Source organism: Cinclus cinclus, chromosome 8 (assembly GCF_963662255.1).
Source record: "Cinclus cinclus chromosome 8, bCinCin1.1, whole genome shotgun sequence".
Taxonomy (NCBI): Eukaryota; Metazoa; Chordata; class Aves; order Passeriformes; family Cinclidae; genus Cinclus; species Cinclus cinclus.
The window spans coordinates 9,745,277-9,769,587 of record NC_085053.1 but is presented as its reverse complement, the minus strand read 5'-3'; the positions used below and the strand labels follow the sequence as shown (position 1 = coordinate 9,769,587).

At 36.7% G+C, this 24,311-nt stretch overlaps 1 protein-coding gene across 4 annotated transcripts in view; it reads right to left on the bottom strand.

The window, feature by feature from the left end:
* The window catches only part of CAMSAP2 (calmodulin regulated spectrin associated protein family member 2), an 80,605-nt gene that overhangs the window by 13,661 nt on the left and 42,633 nt on the right, over window positions 1-24,311 (bottom strand). The window contains exons 5-10 of one of the 4 annotated variants that reach the window (XM_062497371.1): window positions 19,697-19,729; window positions 15,479-15,620; window positions 12,208-12,347; window positions 4,550-4,643; window positions 3,405-3,498; window positions 1,005-1,017 (exon numbers count right to left, since the gene is read on the bottom strand). In XM_062497371.1, the coding sequence (XP_062353355.1) occupies window positions 1,005-1,017; window positions 3,405-3,498; window positions 4,550-4,643; window positions 12,208-12,347; window positions 15,479-15,620; window positions 19,697-19,729 (516 nt within the window). Of the gene's footprint in view, window positions 1-1,004; window positions 1,018-3,402; window positions 3,499-4,549; window positions 4,644-12,207; window positions 12,348-15,478; window positions 15,621-19,696; window positions 19,730-24,311 lie in introns of all 4 variants that reach the window. The other 3 variants (XM_062497370.1, XM_062497368.1, XM_062497372.1) reach the window with 3 other exon arrangements.

Genomic DNA, 24,311 nt, shown 5'->3' with positions numbered 1-24,311 from the left:
TAACATTGGATTGGAACTAATGCAGGTGAACCAAAAAGTCAAAAAGGTATTTTTCATACACAAACAGCTACAGAAGTTTTAAGTTGATGCATAAGTTTTGTTATTGCACTTGTCTCCTGATTTATTTCATATAAATGTCTCTATTAGAAGGTTCTGTTTTTTAGGTTTGATTTCAGTAAAAAGTCTAAATAAACATGAGCAAAATGAGGCAGCTCCTACTGGCTCCAAAACTGAGTGATTGCAGCCAATGTCACATACTTTCCATACATTTCTATTTTCAGTTGCTTGGTTTGAAACTTCTGGTTTGTGTCTGGACTGCAACATGCACTAGAAGTGAATAAAGAAGATTTTGTGACAGACATAACTTTTATTTATAAAAAATATATATTCACTACTAAAGGAGTAATTATAGAGATTTCCTCTGTTTCTTCTTATACAGATATTTTATTTGGTTTACAGAGAAGGTCTGTAATTGAGTAGCTGTGTTAATCCAGGATTAGAGTAACATAATTCAGTGTTTCAATCAAAGTGCTTTTTCATGATCAGAACAAAGACACATACATAAAGACACATGGATTTGTATGTAAAACACTTCTAGAGAAGCCAGACTTCAAACACAAGCTGGATTAAATCCTTTCATGTTCTGAATTTTGTCCACTGAATTAAAGAGCACACTCCCAAACTCACATTTTTCAGTCAGAATATTTGTTTAGTGTTATTACATTATATATACTGTATAGTGCAGAAATGTCTCTAAATAATATTTGCAGGAAGGATATTCACATCAATTTAAGAAAACTACAATCTTCAAAGGCGTATTTCACATCTATATATTAAAGTATTCAATATAGGTTCCCATAAATTCCTGATTTTTTTGTGTCAATAAGACTACACGCTCCAACATATCTGTTTTAAATGGTGTTTGATATCTCTTGAAAATTTTTAAATCCTAATGTCTGTAAGTTATCTTAAAAGAAAAGCATACTTTCCAAATTTAACCCAACAGCCTGTGAAAATCTGCACGCCTGATTTTCCTTGGAGAAAAGACTGATTCTGGCACCAAGCCTGGGTTCCATGGCAACCTCAGACATCCTAACTGCTCACTGCCATAGTCCCACTCCCTCCTCTCCGCTGGTTCTGGCTCTCCAGCCAATCCTCTGAGTCATTTCAACAAGCTAGGGTGACAGAAGAACATTTACTTTTTCCAACTGGGTTCATTTTTTCTGTCTTTGTGTGCTGAAATGGCAACTCAAACACTCAAGGGAGCAGGAATGCACAGCTGGGACAGGGAGGAGGGGCAGGACCACAACATCCTGCAGTCAGGTCCAGGGAACCTGCAGCCCGTGTGTTGGATTCCAACCCTCTGAAATTACTTTTTGGGCCCCTCCTTTGTCCTGCAGTGATGTATCATCAAATTGGATGAAATACCCCGGTTTATGAGGAGAGATACAGTAAATGGCCTTGGGAACTCCTGATTCAAAGGGTATGTTCAAAACTACTGGTTCTTGTTCTCCTGGCTTATATGCTCAGTTTATATGAAAAAAAAAATCCTTGTCTACAAGAGAAACACACTTTGGATACATCCAGGAAAAGGATTCGGATTTAATGGTAGTAAGAAATATTGCTCCTTTATTAAAGTCAGCATATATTCCAAAACACTAAAAACGTACTAAGGAACCTTAAATCTCAAACCCAACCAAATCCTCACCCCTCTCTCCAAAAACCCCATCCAAAAACAACAGAAAAGGCTAAACAGGATCACCTAGGTTGGAAACCAACCATTTGCTGAATATCCAGTTAAAATGCTAATTTTATCCTTCTCCCCTGTGCCAGTTTAGACATTCAATAAACCAAAATAAAAGCCCCAAAATTATAAATGTAATGCTGCCTGTCATTCACTAGGTCCAGATCAGATCACTGGAAGGCCTTCTTAACCTGGACAAGATTAGAAAGAAGGCTTGATGTACAATTTATGCCCCTTATCATAGAAAGGATAGGTTGGAGAAGACATTTAAAATCATGAAGACCAGATGTTAACCCTGCCAAAGCCACCACTAAACCATGCCTGTAAGTGCCACGTGTACACATCTTAAATACTTCCAGCGATGGAGGCTCCAATGCTCTCCAGGCAGACTGTTCCAGTGCTTGACAACTGTTTTTGGTGACAAAAGTTTTGTTAATATCCAATCTTAACCCTTCCTAGTGCAAATGGAGGCTGTTTCCTCTTCTCCTATCGCTTTTTCCTTGGGAGAGGAGACCAACCTCCACCTGTCTGCAGCTTTCTTTCAGGTAGTTGTGGAGAACAAATAGGTCTCCCTTGAGAAATTCACCAAGTGTATGATTAGCTACAGAACATTAGGGAAACAGGATGCTTCTATATCACTTCCTAATCCGTACCACTAATACTAAAAATAGTATTTCACATTGTCTTGGTTTTGTCTGGAATAGAGTGAATTGTCTTCCTGGTAGCTGGTGCAGGGCTGTGTTTTGGGTTCAGTGTGAGTGCACTGCTGATAACACACTGGTGTTTTAGTTGTTGCTCAGTGGTGCTTTCTCTAAGCCAAGGACTTGTCCGTGCCTCGTGCCAGCCAGGAGGTGCAGGAGGAGCAGGGAGGGAGCGTGGCCAGGACAGCTGAGCTGAGCTGAGCTGGCCACAGGGACATTGCAAACCATGGCTGCAGTGCTCAGGGTGAGCTGGGGGAGTTCATCCACAGGGGCTGATCACTGCTGAAGGGAGCAATTGTACTGTGCAGCACTTGTTCTCCTGGAGTTTATTCCCATCTCTCCTTTGCAATTATTATTATTATCAAAATAATATTTTATTTTGTTTCAAATTATTAAACTGTTCTTATCTTGTTAGGTTTACACTTTCTTTCTGATTCTCCTCCCCACTGAGAGGCAGTTGGGGTGAGGAAATTAATCATGGCATAAGTACTAATTTTTACCTCATTGAATTTCATGGTACTATAGAAACATAACCAAATCAAACTAAACCCATCACTCAGGCTTTTTCTTGCTGTCCTCTCAGTTTACTTTTGTTATAACTTTTGGAAAATTTGCTGTGAATTCCAGAGAAGCAGCTCCTTCAGAGCAGACCTGGCCGGCAGCTCCACTTGAAGAGGACAAGGCCATGTGACAATTTTGTGCTGAATGCTGAGCGTTGTTTTGGACACTGGTAAGAGAACAGCACGCTGTCCAAGTGTACAAACATGAACAAGCAGCCTGCCATACAGCAGGAAGGGAGGGTTCAGCTACGGGATATTGCACCAAATTCCACAGATTGAATCTGTAACTCAATCACTGAGCTCTGCAAAAAGTCAAAAAGACTAAACTAAAAAAGTCTGTTTGATTTTGAACAGAAAAGAGGAGATTGTGAAACAGTACTAGTGATTCTCTGACATTACCTGGCTACAAAGTCAGAACCAGATGGACCATCCACGTAATTTCTTCTGTTAGCATTCAAGCTGTGAGCAGAAGCTGCATCTTTTGCAGGTTCAGCTGCCAGGAAGAACAAAGTTTAAGTTTTTATAGTTTAGAATTCAGTTAAATTACATAGTAGAAAAGCTGTCCAAAATAATCTGAAATAATGATTTTCAAAGATTTGAAGAATTTTCATTGATTCCATTACTTAGATTAGAACTTTCCTTTCATCTTTAGTCCTCCAAAGCTTCCATTCCAGCACTAATTAAAGAAATGGAGACTCACAAAATAGACTAGAAAAAACAAGGGAAGAACTAATACAGAAAAATAAACTAAAAAAGAGCCATAAAATTAAAAGGAAACAAACAGTTTTACCAGAAGTTTTTCTTCTGGAAGAAATGTCTCTGATAAAAGTTCTCCACCCCAAACCCTTAGACTGACTAGAAAATAGATATTTTGTCACACTCTAAAACAGTTAGTGCTATCTAGAGATTTATATCACATTTGTATGTGCTATAAAGCATAAAAATGAAGTAAAGCCACCCAATGAAAATCTCTTCCTAGTGCATGGAAAGCCAATCACAGCACTGCTGTGTGAACATTTCAGTCACCTGAAATGTTAGTTACCTGAAAGTAGTCATTAACAGATCTCAAGATCTATCTGAGAAGTGGATTTTTAAATTGGAGAATTGCCAGTGGAAGATGGTGCCTTTGCACCAGCTACAAAATGCAATTTTACAATTAGCTCTCTATTCACTTTGCCCAGATTTATGATTCTTTTTCTTGGTATCTTTTCAGCAACACAATTCTTCAGGCTAAATTCTGTTCTAGGTTTCTTATTATATTTGTAATTCTTGCATGGGTATAAATGGATTCAAGGCTTGTTTAGGTCAGGAAAATTTGCAAGTGATTATACCACAACAATTTAAATGGGTTTTTGGTAACAGACAACGAATTCTAATTATGATTTATGAGATGAAATGAAGATTTACAATGAAGAAAGAGTACTCCTCTCCTTCTTTAAGGGGGCTGTACACTGCCAAATCCTGTTAACTAGAATATTCACTGCATCTGTGAACACAATGGCAATATTAACATGCATATTAAGGCCAATCCATAACATAATTACCTTGGGGATGCACAACAACACGGGGTTGTACAAATGATGGCTTCACCACTTCAAACCACCAGAACAATTCTGCCATGAACACCATGTAATTGCTCTACATGAAATAATAAAAAAAAAAGATGGAGAGAAACTGATGTTAGAACACAAGCCCGCAAATAAACAGATTAAGCGGCATTTGGGAGATCCCTCTGTGTTTCAGCCAGTTAACAATCTCCACTTATTTTACCATTTCCACTGTTATTTTTTTTAGAAATAGAGACCAGTACAACTGATCTGTAGCACCAATACATAATTTGACCAGATTGCAACTGATTGGGTTGAAACCTTTCATAACAAGCATATGCTCAAACCTGATGTCTTGCAGGGAGGGCAGAGAGGAGCAGGATGGGTGGAAAAAAATGCCTGCCAAAGATCAGCTATTTCCATTTAAAAATAGCAGTGAAAAGCCCAGTGCAATGCTAGGCAATGCTTTTTTCAGAGATTTTTAACATGACAAAGTATGGTAGCCCTTTGTTTTAGTATAGGAAGTTGGAATCTGATTTTGGCTTTTGTGTTAAGTTAGTGCTTTTGTCACACTCATGAAGTTCTACCCAGATTTACAAGTCTTCAATGCAAAACAAATAACAGCAGCAGAGTTTCTTGACTGCAGGTTAGAACAAGGTTTTAGCCCCAGAGGTTTATGCACTGCTGATATATATGTGCCTACTGTATGTTCCCATTACACAGCTTTGAATGGCACAGTTTGGGAGCCACCAGATTAAAATCGAAGGGAAAACAGATGAAAAGAAAAAAAAACTGGTGACAAACTGCATCAACAACAACAAAAATCAATAGAGGAAAGCCAGGCAGGAGCAGTTGTTTCTGCTGCAAGAGCGTATGAGGAGTGCAAAAAGCCCAGAAGGTTGTTGACTGTGGAGGCTGAAGAGTTCAGAGGCCAAAGCTTCATCTTCAGTGCCACTTCATATCTAGAAATATCAACTGAATGAGATCAGCAAATATCCAGGTTTGAGCTGGCTCAAGCAGGTGGACAGACCTTCACCACCAGTCTTACAAAGTTGGAAGATGCAAACAATGCTTATACATTAAACTGGGAAACAATAATTAAACAACTTTTTCAATGAGTTTCTTTCAAAAATTAAGAAAAAAAAAGTAATTCTAATTAAAAAACAAATCACAGGCATTAAGGGTAAGAATGAAATCCTAAAATAAACAAAATATTTCCTAAAGAAAACTTTTATAATAAACGAGAATCTCAATTCTGCATCAGTATAATTGAAAATATAATTTTGAGTATATGTGTGACACTTTTGCTTCAGATTTATTTTTTCTGAAGATTTCTAACATATATAAGCCTATACTTCAGCAAAGAGATACTCAGCCCAAATGCTACTCTTACACTGTACTATATGGTGAAGGGATCAGGCAGATGTTGCACAGTTATTACACAGAAGTTATAAATAGAATAGGAAAAACCCCATCACTGCTTATTCAGCTTGACAGAACTGAACGAGGAAAACTGCATAGCAGAATCTTTTCCATTCAAGTAAATATCAAGCATAGCATTTCAGCACACAGTTTCATTAGGAAGCTTAGACCAAGAAAAAATCAGATGTACTTCTCAGACAAAATATGATTTTTAATACTACAATTTTAAAATACTACAAATGCTGTCAGAATATTTTCCCCTTCCCACTCCTTAAACTTTTATATTTTTAACTTCATTTTTTAGTAAAAAGTTAAATCATAAAATATTCTAATCATAGCTTTGTCCTCATCCAAAATAATACTGCATGTAGATAATCCAATTTCTCATGTTTATGTTTAAATGCTGCATTTCAACAAAAAATAGGCACGCAGTAGTGTGACTATTTTATGAAGGACAGATATTCCTTCTGAGAATATCTTCTATGCAGTCCTGAGCTGCTGCAAGAGTGTTTTTCTAAAGTCACCAAAGCAGTATTTACTGAACTAAAAATGAAAGTGCTGCACAGCGCGCTGAGAACAGAGGCTACTTTAGATATCTGATGAGCCATCATGATGGAAATAATGTTTTCTCACAAGTTTTTTTTAGCCAGAAAGGGACGTTAAGCAGAATAATATTTTAACAGTAATAAAATCTAAGGAAGCTCTGAGCAGTCTGGGCTGGCTCAAACCCCCTGAACAGCAGATGGCAGACTTGCATCTTCAGAGATCATTATTAGCTAAACATTCTCATTTAATTTAATTTAATCTCATTTAATTTCAAATACTTCAAATAAATTATACCCTCCTAATGCCTATAGATTTTAGAATAACCACAATACCATATACACAAATGATACATATAATTTGTTGTCAGGCTTGCATCCACTAAAATTGGGTGTGAGAGCAGCCACAGAGGCTCTTAGAACCTTTTTTTCAAAATGAACATAAAATACACTATAAAATTTTACCATGATGCACATTAAAATCTCTGTTCAGCGGGCCAGGATAGGTCATGGCCAGGGCAAATCCACAGCTTTTTTGTTATACAAGTGCCAGTGTAAATGCCTCAAGCCTGCAGAAAACTGCAGTGTCACAAACTGTCTCGAGAATGCCAGACTACAGCCGACTATTATCCAAGCACCACCAGTCTGTCCTCTGTCCTGCCATAGGCTGATAAATGCCACAACAACTCAGTTCTAAAATCCACTATGCTTTGTTTCAGACCAGAATGAGAGGGAAGAGCGGCCGATTAACATCAGTGAAAGCTAACCACGCTGCTTCCCTTTAAATAATGAGTCAGGAACATTTGGTCCCTCTCAGGGAAAAACTGTCTCAAAAAACTGTTCCCTGGTTGAATCTTACATTTAATTCCTCATCCTGAATCCTTTTAACCCAGCCAGATGGGAATGAAATGGCTGAACTGACTCCCACCATACATAATAAGTGCCTCACCAAGCACAGCCAGCTGCTCTCCCAGGTCCTTAAGGGGCTCCAGTTGCCAGTTCAGGCTTAGGTGAGCAGCCTGGCTGGCAGTGGGAGGGAAAGCTGTGCAACACATGTGACGTTGTGCAGCCCTGCATTTCTAGGACTTATCTATGCAATGCATTTGAACACTACTTTTCACATCTCTGCTGTTGATTACAGCCTCTGCTTATGTTGTTTACAAATAGACACCATCAATGTTACATCAGAAAGTACAAGTATTCAAAACTGCTCAAGTGGAATAAATATTTTTAATATAAATCAACCCTTCAGATCTCATATACTCCTGTTCAATTCAGCAGTGGGAAAAAAAGTTCTGGATCAGAATCAAAAAAAGATTTGACAGTGCAAATGTTTTTTCTGCCACTCTGGTTAGTAATCAGGTGCAAAAATAAGGTACCTATTCCATGTGCTTAGTTGTGATTCTGCAGTTCGGAGTCTGGCCCACATCTAGGTCAGAGGAACGCCCTTTCAGCCAAGACACAGCAATCATCTCTCAGATTTGCGTCATTTCACATTCTGAAAGCTTTCATTCTGTAATAAAGATGCCTTCTGCATGAGCTTGGGTGAGCAGACTCTACAGACCTCAGCACAGAGCAGCCAGAGAAGCAGCATCTGTGCTGAAGGACATGCAACCCCCCCGGCAAGAACCGAGAGGCTGCAGAACCCCGTGGCCCTGCTGAATGCCCAGGAAGCCACAGGCTCAGAGCATCAGGACTCAGCCAGGTCCCTACAGGACCAGCAGAACGTGCCTGTGTCAGCAACAGGCTGTACAGCTCTGGCTGCACCCACAGGGGCAGCAGTTGTTACCTGCAGACAAAGATTATACATATATACGCTCCCCAAGGGACAATGATCTCCTTGAGAAACCTTCTGCACATGGTCCCCAAAGCCACAGGTGGGCCAATATGAGCCCCTGCTTCTGGGAGACCCTGGGGCTGGGCTCCAGCCCAGTAAAAATGACTCTGTGAAAAAGTGAGTCCTGTGTGTGAATAGTTATCTCTTAGTAATAACTGAGTCATGCTACTGATAATGGCAGTTCAATTAACAAAAAGTGTTCTAATGATCTGAGTCTCACTGTCAATCCTCTATCAATGAAGAGAGAATGTACAACATGTGTACATTAAATGAGTAGCACAAATTTAGGATCACTATTTAAGGAAACAAAACACAAACCCACACATTTGTAAAGGCTCAGGTAAAGGAACACTTACAAAAGACAACAACTAACTGCCTGTCAGTTGATGCAATGCCAAGTTCCCAGGTAAGCTCTCAAATCATGGCAAACACCAAATGATTCCAGCTGTCAGTCAGTCCCCTCTTTGACACTTAACTTCCTAAATGACTTGTTCTTAGATTGGAAATCTATGGCCCTACTAGAATAAAGAGGCAGAGAATGACCTAAAATTATCAAGAATGTAATAAATTACAACCAAAGACATGTTTTTTTAACTTTTAGAAGTAATTTCCCATGTATCTCATGTGAAATGGAACATGTGAGAGGTTTATTTTAGTTCTTTCTCTTCAGTATAGTAGCCTTTTATGACAGTATAACATCCTTATAGTAATTTTACATTCCATTGGACTACCAAAGCACAAATGCTGCATACCTCCTGTTATATCACAGTGCTAGTCAACTGCTTGGACAAAGCAATAAATAAATCTTTAGGGTTCTGCAGGGTGGGTCATATTTCTTGTCATGGCATTTAATGCAAGGTTTTCTATTTCTACAAACTTGTTCTTTGAAAAGGCAAAACAAGTGCATGTCAAATCACAATAAAACAGTTCCTTCAGCTCTATGTACTTTCCAAGATACAGGTGAAGAATGAGACACTTAAAAAATAAATCCTGTCTGAAGGTAAAACTGATTACAGGAGAAGGGCAAAAAAGCAATCTTCACAGCTAAAGACAGATTCAAGACTTCTATTATTTCCTCTTGTTAAATATGCAGGGAGGATTCAGAAAACATTGTGATTATTTTTATGTAATCACTCTCTACTTGTGTTTGTCAGCCTCAAAGGAAAACAACCAGGAACCAGTATGGTCCCTTGGTGGTGCCTCAAGCATCCATGGAATGTATTGAAATATTTTTTTCTTTAATATCAGTAGCCCTGCCCTAGCACACATGAAGAACTTCACAAATGTATTTTTCTCAGAGGAGAAGAATTAGGCAGTAAGGAACAACAAAACTTTCTGCTTCCTTTGATTCTGACACATTAAAGCTGTCTAGAAATCCAGACAAAGCTTATTTCACCTCTGTGCTAAACCGGAACTAAGCCAACAGTTTCATCAGCTGCAAAATCTGAGAGCCTCTATCAAAGACTCAGGATGCTGAAGAGAAGTCACTGTGTTTGTGTGCATTTTGATGGAAAAACCAAAAGCAGGCAGTGTCACTTTGGTCAAGTGCTGCACTAAATTTCTGCATCATATCCTATCCAACCCACCTTGATATACTGCACCAGGACAGTGCAGGGTGCCCTGGGAAGAATGTAAGGTGTGTACTTTGTGCTGGATCACTTCAGAAGAGGTTCTGCTCTCTTGCTGCTCAACAGCTAGCAGCAAGTCAGGATACCGACTGTAAGTTCTAGGACCACACATGGCATGGCATTGTAATTCCAAAAACTCTGCTGTGATTTTTTTTCTTGAGGCTTTTCCAGTAAGATATCAGCAGTTGGTATTTTTTTACTTTTTCTGTCACCACTATAAATGTAAGAGATTTTTAAGCCAAAAACACAGAGGCACCTACTGTGCAGTATGAGCCACTCTGAAAACAGACAGGAATTTCTGCTGATTAACAGAGACAGCTCTATAAATCCTAAGACTTCATACTATGTACATTTTGTAGGCTGAGATTAGAGAAGCTTCCATAAACCAGTGTAATTCAATGTGCAATATTTGAAATACCCATTTACAAGTTTTTTTTTAAATTACAATAAAATTCTTTGGAGAATAAATATATTTATTAAAACTTACTCTAATCAGATGCACTAGAAAACTAAAGAGCTCCTTTAACAATGAATTTATTTTTAAAGCAAATTAATTCTTAACACTGGAAAAACAGAGTTTACAGCACTAGCTGAAGTTTCCATGCCAAGTTTTTGAAGAAAAACTTGGCAGCCTTGCTTTGTAGCATTTACATCTAAATAAGCATCCATGCCACAGCAACTTGTAAAAATATGATCACAAAAGGGCTTTCTCAGATCTAGAAATACTCTTAACTCTTTGAAAGAACTCTAAATCCTAGCTAAAAATAGTGTTCAGAAACAGCAAAATCACTGAGTCTGAGGCACTTTAAAAGCGTAAAGTCTGATGCATTGGGATAGCAACAAAATATGTACTATAGTTTGTGTTTTTTAAATTGAAGTTTCTTAGTGCATACTGGCTTGAGAAATAATTCAAGGCATTACTATAAAAATGATATGACAGTGTCATGAATCAAAACACGAATAATCAATTGTGTTTATTCCATGTAAGCAGGGAGAAGCCATCAGAATGCAGTGAAGGAGTCGTACTCGAGACCACTGAGTGTGGCTGTAGGATCCGAGGTGCAGCCAAGGCAGACTGCAATGCAGCAGGCTTCACCAGCATGGAGGTACATCACTGCATGTGAAATTTAACAGCACCAAAAGCTGACTGAAAGCAGTCACTGTGCAACTCTGCATACACCAAACAAACCAGCAACAGCTAAGTAGTCCAGACTTAGGTCCTACTGCCCTTACTCACCCTGGTAGCTCATTACTTATTTGAAAAGGATTGAGTTCAACCCTACAGGAGACAACAAAGCTGTGTTCAAGCTCTGGCCTCTATGACTCTGCTTGTAAGATTGCTAGAAAATCATAAAAGCAGTGAAATGACCCAGATATTTAGAAACCAATTACATCCCATCTGCAGTGGATGTGCTGACTTCAGAAAAATAATATTTCATTCCCTAAAGGCAAGCTAAAAAGATTCTTAAGCAAATGAAGCGTGTTTTACAAGAAAGTCTTGGTGAAACAAAATAATGAAAAATTAAAATTACAATTAGGCAAATAATTCAGTTTTTCCTTTTCTTTCTGTACAGGCTTAAAGAATTACAGAATAATGCTTTATTTTCCTCTTTCTAAAAGAGCAAAATCTTAGATTGACTGAAAACACTTATTTGCTTATTCAAACAACTGTATTTGTTGGAACTGTGTTACTGTTTGTATTTGGGGCATCAAGCCATTGGATTTTCCAAAGAAATCAACTCAGAATTTACACTTTTACAAAAGTGAAAGAACTTTCAGTTCAAAACCCATGAAATTATTGTGTCCACAGAAATGAATAAGAACAGTGAGTAATAATTCCATAAACAAGTCCTCAGTATTTCTCCCTTTGTTACAGCCTTGATACGTTTAAACTAATGCAGATCACTATTACATTTCAACGGAAATATTGCAGATTAAAGACTTTAGCAATTAATTAATGAGAAAGAAGGTAAAGTGGAAAATAATTTTGCACAAAATCAAAGTTTTTACAAATCCTTTCACAAGTGCTTTTTAAAAAAATACTTTGAAATTACTAGGGAAACTTAATGGCCAAAATAAGGTGGCTTTTCATTCTGCTGAAATTTGTGTCTTGCAGGCTATGTCACAAGAGAAGCCATACAGCAGCAGAGCAAAAAAAGACTATACATATCATTAGCAAATTAGTTCTGTGGATGTTGCTTGCGTTTTTATTTGTTATATTTTTACCTTTATTGAAGAAGCTGCATAGAGCATGTCCTCAAGACTGAAATGGCAACACTGGTTGAGGTATTCCTGACAAAATTCTTGAATCAATTGTAGATTATACAGGCTGTCAGCCAAAGACATTGTATCTTTCAAGCAAATATCTAAAAAGGAAGAGAAGATGCAAAGATTAGATACAACTACAGATGTGCAAAGAAGTGCTTTTGGCTTTTACAGATGCAGGAACATTTAGTGGATAATTTCAGATGTAATTTCTGCCCTACTCCTCCCCACCAGAGACTTTTATTTTTCTAATTCAGGAATGAAAGAAATTATTTATCTACATTTAATCTTTGCATTTCTAAATATTTAGATATTTTTGTACAAATTATGTTCTTCCCTGTTGACAAGTTAATGTTTCTATTTCGCCTTTTGTGAACACGTAAGTTATTCTCTCAACCCAACTATTTCCATGTAATGAAAAAACACATTTAATTGCTAATATAATTTTTTTAATAATTTAATTTTCTATAGAGCAATGCAAGTAAGAAATATACACGTTTTTGCAAACATTTTTCTGTACACACTAGTTCTTTGTCTTTAATCAGGGACCCAAGAGCACATTTTAGTATCAACAAGCCTGAATCTTCACAAAAAAAAAGCCTGGTCTTAGGTATTTGTGTTTATGGATTGAGATGTTTGAGATGAGATTTTTCCAAGGAGCTTGAAGGCTGTTATATGAATTATCACTCTCTGCTTAAAAGTGCTATTTAAAGACAAAGAACTGGGGGCTGTGAACAGACTTGTGCAGTTATACAGTATTCTCTGACTACTATTTAAGCCCAGATAGTCTCTGTTGTCTTTTTATGACTGCTTCTTGGAAAGTTAAGTAGCAATAATAAGTCCCATGAAAAAAAGACTGTCCTCTTAAAAGAAAGGACTGAAGAGAAGAATTAAATATACTTCGAGAGCAAGCATCAGATTTAATCCTAAAGCAACAATGTATGACAGAACTCCACAGAAGTTTTGAATTGTTCAGTATAAAAGGTTTCTTCATGAAAGGAATCTACTTTGATGCCAGCAGGTTAAGGATTCCCATACTGAAGAAAATCAGACACAGTCCATAATTCCAACCCCACATATTATGGTCAATAGGAAGAAATGTTTGACTAAACTGACTGAAATGAGATTAAATTCAGAAATGCAAAATGTGAAGTCATACATTTGAATCCAATAAAATTCTAAGGTGATTCAAGGACTGAAGGTGATATAGAGCAGGGAGTATCACATATTATCACTCTAAACATATGTGCCTTTGGCATCATGCAGCTATGGAAAAAAACAAACACGATACTAAAACCTATCAGAAAATTTCTTTCCAGCAGTGACAGAGGAGCACTGCACAAGGCAAGCATGGGATGTCAGTCTGGATTTCTCTGTACAGTTACAACCATCCATAGTCAGGAACGATAAACCCAAACTGGACAAGTTGCAGAGGAAGACTATTGAGGGTAATAATGAGAATGGAAATCCACTTCAGCAAGGGAGACTGAAAAGCCTTGGTTCAGTAGCCTGGGCTAAAACAAGAGGAACAGATCAAAAATGTGAACATCAGATTAGAAACTATTCAAACCAAAGGATACTGCTGCAACAACAACAAAAGCATGTAAGACAGGCTACAGGCAGACTTAGGTAAAAACCAAGAATGAAATTTAAAATAATGTAAAATAATGGAATAATACAACAGTGGGTAAAGAAGAGTACAGATATTCAAGAGTTTGAGAGTTTTAAGATAGAGCAAGATAAATTCTTAAAAGGGATTGTATAATTTTGTACAATAGTCAACTTCTTGACTCAATGGGAGTCCTTCCTAGTTCTGTATTCCTTCAAGGAAACCTAGATTTGAAAGTGAAATGAAGACTTAATGAGAAGAACTGATCTATTTCAAACTACAGAGAACCTTAGAATACTTTTTTCCTTTTTGTTAATGCATTTTTAAAGCATTTTTTGCATAGGTATTTTTATTACCTGCCTTCTTCAGTTTCAGTACAGAACCAAATCTCAGTAAAATTCAACATGCATCGAAAATTATATTACCTAAGTATAGGGAAGATGAGCAAAGTCTTATTAAAGTGTTTCCAGTTGCTTTGGAGTAGCTTTGAATTTACTTCTGAGACAATGACATGCACATTTGTATCTTTAGGGAAGATGATGTCAGGACACCTAACAAGAATATTACACTGAAGTTCCAAAGATGACATGTGCCTTGCCCTGTTTAAAGGCAGATACTGGAGGAAGGTGCTGGTCACGCAAGGCACACAAGACCTTTCAGAGTGTCTGTGTTCTCAGCCATGCTGGAACAGGACAGAGGCACCAGGTGTTAGCCCAGTCAACACCAGTCAAGTTTTAACTCTTCCCTAATCACATATAATAGTATGCATTTGGCTGCAATGTTTATGTGAATTGAAAGTTCTATTTATCAAAATTCTCAAGCTGCAGAAGAAAGGTGAATGAATACATATTCGTGCCTTTCATCTTCAGTGCCTATTGTGCTTGAAGCTCTCTGTAAAGTGGTTGTGTATATGAATTCCAGATTTCAGTCCTTACTAAGCTCTAAACCCTTCTTCATATTCCTGGATTTCTCAGGATGTTTCTGTATAAGTGTTCCCACGACATCAAAGGTATCATAGAAAGAACACAGGCAGAAAATGATGGGTGTTAGCTGCCAAGACATTTTACAGCTCTTAGCTGCCAAGAGGAAGGTATAGCTTTACCAGGCTGCTGAGCAAAAGAATGAGATGAAGCTGCTCATCCTCACAGACAATTGCTAATATAGAATGGCATGACACCAATACATTCTACACTAGACATTTTTGGTTACTCTATAAATGATCCAGGTAGGTCTCAGGTGAACTAAAAGCCCAGAATGCTGAGAAACTATTTGCCATGTAGTGAAGATATGCAGAGCCTAACTCTGAACTTCTAAGTTTTGTATCTGTAACTGCTCAGATTCACAAAAAGCACTTATGCAGCTTCAAGAAGAAAAGTTTTGCAGGTAATTTCAAGAATGTTTATTTTAGTGTGACAACATAAAAGCAAGCACACCAGGGAAGGACATCTGGGCTCCTTTTATTTAAAGGTAAAATGAAATGGGCACAAAGTTTATATTAAACCCACCACATTCAAATTATGCCTGCTGTATACTGCATTTAAGCACATTCATTCACGCAGTTCTCAAACACAGACATTTAAACATTTATGGCCACGTATACAAGGCAAGAGATACCAGACATACCCTCCAGTTTAATGATATCTGGACAGTAGAAGTGGATCAGGGCTGCTAGAGCACAACCATCTGTACCATCCTTCAGCAGATTCTCCACCAATGGAATGCAGGGCAGCTGTTTGAGCAATGTTTGCTCCTTCCTGTAACGAGCCTACAGTTTGAAATGGAGAAATTTAGAGAAACGAACGCTCTGAAACATATGAAGAAACATATTCGTATTGTAGGGTTTTACACTGTTAGTGAAAAAGCAGTATTCAAGAAATAGAATACTGAGAATATTCAGCTATTTCCTAACACTATTCATGTTAAGCTACATTTCAAACAGGATAAATAATATCTAAGAGGAAAGGAACAATGCTAATACTGAGCTTAGTCTTCAAAATTACCAAGTTTTGATGATCTCTCTATAACACACTGAACTAAATAACATTCTATACCTTAATTAAAATCATTATTATGCAATCAAAAATTATCTGTGTGCAAACACAGTGAGACAAGTTTTTAGCTTGTGCTACTTCAGTTTACTGGCAAGTCACATAACTCTGAAATTAACACACCTAAGCATCTTGCCCAAAAACTCATTCATATAACTGACTTTATGACAAATTCAGAAACAAGGAGATCTTCATTTGATCAAATCCATTTTTATTATTAGCATATGTAACTATAAGGAGTCATAAACATATGTCACTCATAAACATAGAGAAATATTAACGGTCAACTGTTATGACCATGCAGTGACTCAGTAATAAATGGAAATATTTCAAAAATCAAGTCAGCATATAAAGAGATCATTAGGTTAGAATATTGATATAGCATTTATCTGCAGTGAATATATTTTCAATGGGGTTTTTTTTTTTTTTGTGATAGGAAAGGAGGGCTTACTGAAAAACTGGACTTAACATATTTCCTATTTTTTTCCACTTCTTCCTGCAAAAACAAATGGAGGTGGAATAAAGTGGCATAGATTTTAATTTGTTAGTATTATTCACTAAGACATTTTTAAATCCGTAGTGAATGGTTACTGCTGTATTCATACCACAGAACTACTTAGGAGTAGTAGAGTGCTTCTGAGTTAATCTGATGCTATTTAAATGCATCTATACACACTGAACTGCAAGTCTCTCTGTAGGGACTCTCAGAAGTCTTTGTGGAAATCACTCTTCCCAGCAAGATTAAAACTCACTGTTCCTACCTCCTACTCTCCACCTCTTGGCTGTGCTGGAGCAATTGCTGATGGAACTGTACCAAAACCACTGGTCCAGCTACAGCAACTCTCTCCTTTGTTTCTGCAGTGAATGAGTGCATAAGCAGGATGGAGATTTTATGGGTGGAGTAGGAATTGTTTAAGCCATCTGTGCATGCAAAAAGGTCCATGGAACCATAGAGTAACCCTGAGGGCTGTACTCACTGCCACTGGATTTCTGTCAAGGATCATATGGGATTTTTTTAGTGAATGTCAGTGTCCCGTAACTGGACTGAGAATTAAAAGCCTAAACTGGCAACAGCAGCCATATCAGTTCTAGAAACATAAAGGGCTTGCACTTGGCCCAGAGAACTTGTACCTGAAGCAGTTAACATTTTAAAAATATCCTGAGACTTAGTTGCTGTTTAATGCTTTTAGTGTAGTCACATTTGTGCCTCAAATACGCTTCATGAAAATGAAAATCCCGTTTTTGTGTGCTAGAGGAAAAATTAACACCAAACAAAACCCATGTTCCTCTTATGCATTATTAACATTCTTTTCTCCATTTCTTAATACTCCCTAGTATCTCTAATGAAATAGGCCAATGCTAATTGCAGTGGAAGTTTATTCTTTCTCACTCTATAGCATCCAGTGACCCACTATGATGAAAATGCTCTGAGTTTAAAATTCCATGTTATTATCTCCATGTATGTCCTCCTCAACATGACTGAAATTAAGTCTATGAAATACCACAATTTAATTATGATTAAGCATCAATAATGGTAAAAGATATAGGACACAGATGGACTGAACATCATGATCCAACAAGCTCTGTTTAATTTATATATTCTTTTGAATAGTATCTTTTAATGGAGTATTCAAAAATATTTGAAAGTGACAACATAGTGGTGTTGCACATTAAGTCCTGTGAAAAAGTACACTGCACTTTGATGATGCCTTCACTGGCCTCATGAACAGTACCCACCCATGCTAGAAACTGTGTCGTATCTTTGAAGTGGACATAGAGGATTTAATTCATTGCAGAGAATACCAAGCACATTACTTCAGGAAAGATAAACTCATATAACCTGATCTGCTAGGCTCATTAGTGTATAGCAGGCATCATGTTTCAATTTGGTTGAAAAGATAAAAGAAATTAAACTGAAAAAATGAAAGACACTGGTAATTGCACTGCATTTTAAATAAAAATCCATTTGAAGAAACGTATCATCAGCTGCAGTGTTTGCTACTAAATATATATGCAATAATGCAAAAGATGAACTTCTACATTATAAAGCTCTAGAGCTAATTGAAACAGAAATGCTAATACAGGTGCCTTGTTTCTGAGATCCTAAACTATCTTGATTTAGCATCCTTGAGCTTATTCCACTTAACCTAGACTAGGTATAGTCAAGACACTTGCCTGGAAACAAAGTCAGCTAAAGATGAAGCAGCAGCACACCAGCTACTCTGCCCTAAGTGCTTGTGTGTATTCAGAGCTATTCATTAACAATGAATGCTCTTACACATTTACCATACAGCAGATAACATGTTATAAATGTACTTATCAGTTTTTAGCTGCCTCTATGCTCAGGGATATCTGTCACTGTGAAAGGTGCTCTGTTCTAGAGGGAAGAGACATAAGGCTGGCTGAAGTGATAGAGCAGCCTGAGTTTTATAACTAGGGGTTTAACTGCATCTCTACTCAACTAACACAACCAAGAAATATAAATACCACTAATTCAAGTTGTTTACAGATAACTGGCAAGCAAACTGGAGTTAGCTTCTCAACAGATTGAGTATTTTAGAACTAAATATCATTTTTATGCAAAGGAAGATACTAGTAAACCAACACTCCAGACAAAAACAGAACACAGATATTCTGAAACTGTTTTCAAGTAGCCTTACTTCGACAAAATAAGACAATAAAATTTGTGATATCATGGTCCACCTTATATTTTTTCCTGCATTATTCCCTCCAATTTTTAGTAACACTGCCTTAATTTCATAACAAAATTAAAGGGCTGTACTGTGAAGTGCAAAGTATCTCTGTGTGTCAACTGCAATAGATACCTTTACAGAGCAATTGCCCAGAGAGACTGTCAGGAGTCTGAGCACTTTTAAACTGCTTTTCCAGACACAGAGTAATTTTTCTTGTTGCCTACATGTACCTGCCTTGTGAATTTCAATTTCTTTTGCAATGTAAGGACAGTGTTTCATTAGTTATGGCAACAAATATCTGACGTACTGCTAGATTTGGTGATCTTTCCAGCAATGATAGATGGGAATTAGTTCTTTGGAATTCAGATCAGCAGTATGCAATTCTGCATATACCTGAACAGCTGTTCCCAGCCAAACCTTGCCAAATAAACAATCTGAAGGCACATCAAGTGTGAATTCCTACATGACAGAGGAAAGTAATGATAGCCCCAAGGTGACACAGCACAGAGAAAACAAACTTTATAATACTGCAGACATGAAAAGTTAATTTTTTAATACTTTTGGTGAAATTATAGTCTCACTAAAAGTAGGCTGATTTGGGTCATTTTGTGTGGGGAGAAATTAACAGCAGTCTTAAATCAGCTGAAAAAACAGGGAATTCTAGATGAATGATGTAATGATTGCATATGCTTAGAATAAAGAAGATTTCTGATTGCATGTAGCATCAAAAATCAAAGACTACTTCTGTAAGTCTTTTTAAAAGACAATTGGTATCAAATGGCATGTGTTCACTGAAAGTTTATGAAAAAGTATTTTATAAATGTTCACTTGACATGTATTAATAACAGGTAGCACCACCTTGTACAAACCCACTGACTGCCTGAATAGTAATTCATTATCCAGCATTATATCTCACATTTCTTTTGCACAGATTACCTTGCAAATCAGGCTTCTGCCAGTATGCACTCCTTTGCAGGGCAGTCTCTTATAAAATTATCTCATACAGATAAATGAAATGAATGATTAGACCAGCATGACATGGGCAAAGCCATTCCCAAAATAAGCAATTTGATCAAAGTGAAGCAGTTGGGCAAACTTACAGGAACCAGTTTCCAAAACCATTTGGTAGGAGACTTCAGAGGAAGCAGTAGGAAAAAAGGATAAAAGCAAAAAGCAAAGGAAAAAAAAAAAGGAACATTTTATCAGATTTCATAAATTACTTTTATAAAGCAATTTTCTTTAACATTCTCAGTTTTGTATAACAGTGAGTTGCAATTTAATGGCAAGCATAAGTGCACTGTAACCTCTGCATATTGAGCTAATTAGCAGCAATAACACTGGAGAAATATGTCTGCACTCTTAGTAGATTAACATTATAATTTTCCCACATGAACAGCTAAGATTGTCAGATCAATGCAGTTTTATGAAATGCTTTCACACATCTAATTGTACTCTACATATGCAATCCGACTGAAGAATTCATTTGAGACTTGAAGTCATGATATCACAAGTATCAAAATGAACTCCAGCAGCACACATGGGGAAGCAGGGAAGCTAAAGCAATGGAAAAAGGGATAAAAACACACTGTAGTACAGTACACCCAACTGCAGTGAAGCCTGTGTTAGTTACTTCAAGCCAAACAGTAACATTCAACAATATTTTTAAACAATCATATGTCAGTTTTCAGGACAACAAGAGGTACAGGCAGTTATATTTTTACAATGACAAACCACATTAGCATCAGCTGCATGATGTGCAATGACCTGAAATGTAGATGGAGTTTTGACTACTGGCAGAGGAATGATCAGAACTAATATATAAACCTCTAAACTCATACACAATCAAAAAAATACTAATCTGAAGCACACTGATTTTTTTCTGCAATTCTGTGCACTAGTCTGGCATAATACTTCTAGTATCAAGAACAAAAAATATTATGTACCAATACTATAAATACACACAGAAAATCTTATCATTCTATTGATTTCATTGTAGAAAAAACATACAAATCAAACCCATTACCGAAGTGCAGCAAATAATTTATTTTGTTTTTAATGAAGATAAATATTTTCTGGAAATGGTAAAAATGTAGTTTAAAATTATCACAGAACAAACTGTTATGGAACCCTATTATTTTATGTAGTTGTTAAAATACTGTGCTTCCATAAAACCTTGGAAACAACTGTAGTAATGATACAGAGCTTTTATGGAAAAAAAGCTATTGTGCACTAATGGGTGTGCAGTAGTAACACAGCTATTCTCAACAGCTTTCTCCTCCATTTCACTGGATTGCAGCAGGGAAGAATTCCAAAGGCACTTAGAAGAAATCAACTACAAGATGCACGTCAGTGTGTGGCTCTGGACATTTCTGTCACACCCAACAGAATTCAGTTTCTCTTAATTTCACTAAAAAATAGTCAGTGTATGGAAAAACACATAAATTTGAAAACAAATTATCATAATTTTCAACTGCAATCAGGAATTCTAAACTGTATCATAAAGCATGGTTTTGGCTAACTTGGCTGAGATCAGACCTAGGCTGCCTGTTATTCTATTTAACACTGACAGGAACATTGTTCTTGCCTTTATCAAAGTGCAGTGTATTTCAGACCTGGACTCAAAAAGTCCATCAACATCTATTCAATGCTAGGCTGAAGGACCACTCTCTGGAAAAAAGCACACATTCGTTTCAATTCCAAAGACCAGCTCTCCCTAACAGTAACAACTCAAAACTAGTAATCCAATATATATTTTTATTTATCCACTTGGTTGAAACTGTACTTGAGATGATTATGAATATGCTTTAGAGGGGTGAAAGACTTTTGAAATTTAAATTCAAACATACAGTAAGATTTATAAGTATACATTCTTTTAAAGGTCCTATAAAGGAAAAGAGATTAAAAAAAAGCTGAAGTCCCTTGGACAACCTGGGAATTCAGTGGCTGTTGAACTGTCACTTTAGATTAGCAAGAATAAACTTTTTTGCCCTGGAACTTCACAAAAATTAGTCACTATGAAACAAACCAAGCAGAGACTCCTGGCTCACTTCTTCCCCATGTTTAGAACAACAACAACAAAACCAAAATAAAACCCCACAAAATAAAAAACAAAACAGGAAAAAAAACAAAGAAGTGGAAAGAAACAAAAGAGTCCCTCAGGTTGAGAGCCTATGGTTTTACACCATGTTTTTTTTATGCTCCCTAACAAAAATTTTTAAACATGACAAATTTATTTCCATATAAACTCATCCTATGGTGCCAAGACATGATAGTCATGCCTTCCATGAAGTGCTTGTTTCTGCTATCCTCCTTGCACCATCATTTGTGTTCATGCAGCTGTGCACTGATTGGATCAAGAAGCTGACTCTGCTGCAAACTTCTTAACAGGTTAGCTTTTGGTAGCAGTGTGGATTTATGAAACAATACATTCTAGTGAAAGGTGGAACTACAGTGTTAGTGTTTTATCTCCACACAAGAGGTTGCACTAGTTAAACTGATCTTACAGAAAGTTTGAAGAATTCAGGTACTTAAATGAAGTTACATTTGTTTCTCTCATAGGATTTGCATTTGACTTAAATCTGTCAAGACTGATTCAGTCGAAACCACAGAAGCAGACAGGAGAACAAGTTTTTGGGAAAGCCCCAACTACACTGAAAATCAGCAATTTAACCAGTGCAACTGTACATTCACTACATATTATTCAGTGGAAGCCTGAAAATCAAAGCGGTTTACTACAAAACTCGAATTCCTAATTCTGAAAAAAGATGCAGAGACTCTACCAGAAAAAGATGGTTACCACAAATCACCAGCTGATCAAGGTCCACAGAGGACTGCCTGGAACTAAAAATCATACACACTCCTTCCTCTCGTATCTTCTACAGACAGCAACATAAGCAACCTCATAATCTGTTAAAACTGATTTTATCTATCCAGACATAGAAAACAGGTATCTTTTATATTTTGTAGTATCTAATAATCTGTATTTGATGTTTAAACCTTTTGCAAATGTAGAAATTTCTTATTCATTGCAAAAAGATTTACCACAGTTCTGTAACAACACAGTAACACAGTTAGGCAGGCTTGAGGGCTGCAATAAAATTATTTTTCACAACTGATTAATTTACAAATGTGTAACTGTATGAAATTATTAAAAAATGCATATGTTAACTTTGTTTCACCTTTCAGGTACATAATTTTCCTACTTTTTGGCCAGAAATTAAACCTAAAGAAGAGCTTTCCATATTGACTAAACTTCTCTTCTTCCCATGTTTGCTTGGCCATCTCTAATCAGTAGAAGGGGCATTCAGAATTTAAATTTAAATTCAAGACCTGACCATACATTGGAAACTCTGAAACTTAAATAAACAAAGGTTTTATCTACAAAGGAAAGAAAACAAAGCTTCTTAAATTTTCATATGGAGTTCACCATTTGAACTATTAAATGCCTTGGTAACATGAAGAACATAAATTAAAAAGCCCCAGGTTGAAAACTATGGTGTAAGACAGAAAAGCCGAACAACGGATAATTCTAGTTCCCCTTCATGCTAAGTTTAAAAAACAAAAAAAAAATAGAAGCAGTAGTTAGGAATTTAAAAAAAAAACAAACAAAGAAAATAAAACAATTCAGATACTGATAATTAAGCTACAACTATAATATGAGCATAGAAAATGCTAAAAAAATACATATGCAAGCATAGTTTAATTTTTCCAGAGAATGAAATATCATGTAGTAGGGCTTTAGTTAATACAAAAGCAGAATTTAATTTCCCCTGCTCACCTTCTTTAAATACAAGAATACTTATTATTATTAATAACTAAAGCCAAGCACAACATTAAAATCAGAAATTATATACATATTTCAACAAGACCCAAACTTGGTACAGGAATTCAGCTACAGTCATTTCACAGTTTTGCTGAGTGCAGAGGTAAGGCCAACACCATCTGTGATTCTGTGCTTTTAAAGGAGGGAATACATGGACTGATGCAATAGGGAGATAGATAATCAGTGTAAAACACCTGGGCATGTGGGAATGAACACTAAGAGATGCTTGAGGAGCCACATGACAATTTAACTGAACTCCTGTTAGAAGAGCTGGCCAATTTGATTTGATGCAATGGACTCATCCAATTCATCTGCATTAGTTTTCCTTGTAAAGCCAGCATTCAGTATAATCAGTATAATAATAATTCACTATATAAGAAATACAGGGTTTAGTTGGGATGTTTCATGTGCTTCTAAACCTAAGATATTTGCATGCATGCAGTGCCCATTACCTTTAGGAAGAATAAGTGGAAACTTAGGAAATACTGTGAGACATACAGCTAAGAGAAAAGCTGAGCTATCAGAGGAGTACATTAACCATCAGTTGAACAGCTTCTCAAACAAAACCTGGAGTCCAATAATACTCATGCTAATACAACCCCCAAACCCAGAATACCTTACTTGACAATGTAATTTATGCAGCTGAATCCCTAGTGAGGCAAAAAACGTAATATGAACATGGGATAATAGTATCAAAAACTCAGTGTACAGAAGATATGGCATTAAATATACTTTTTTTTTCCATGATATGGCAACTGATGCATGATTTTGCTAATTTTCAAATGCATTTGTACCTTAGTGAACAAAACTGGGCTCTTGTATGCTATTAAAGCTTCACAATTCATCTAAAACACCACAATGCCATTTTTAGGTAAATGTGTTATTCCCCTGAG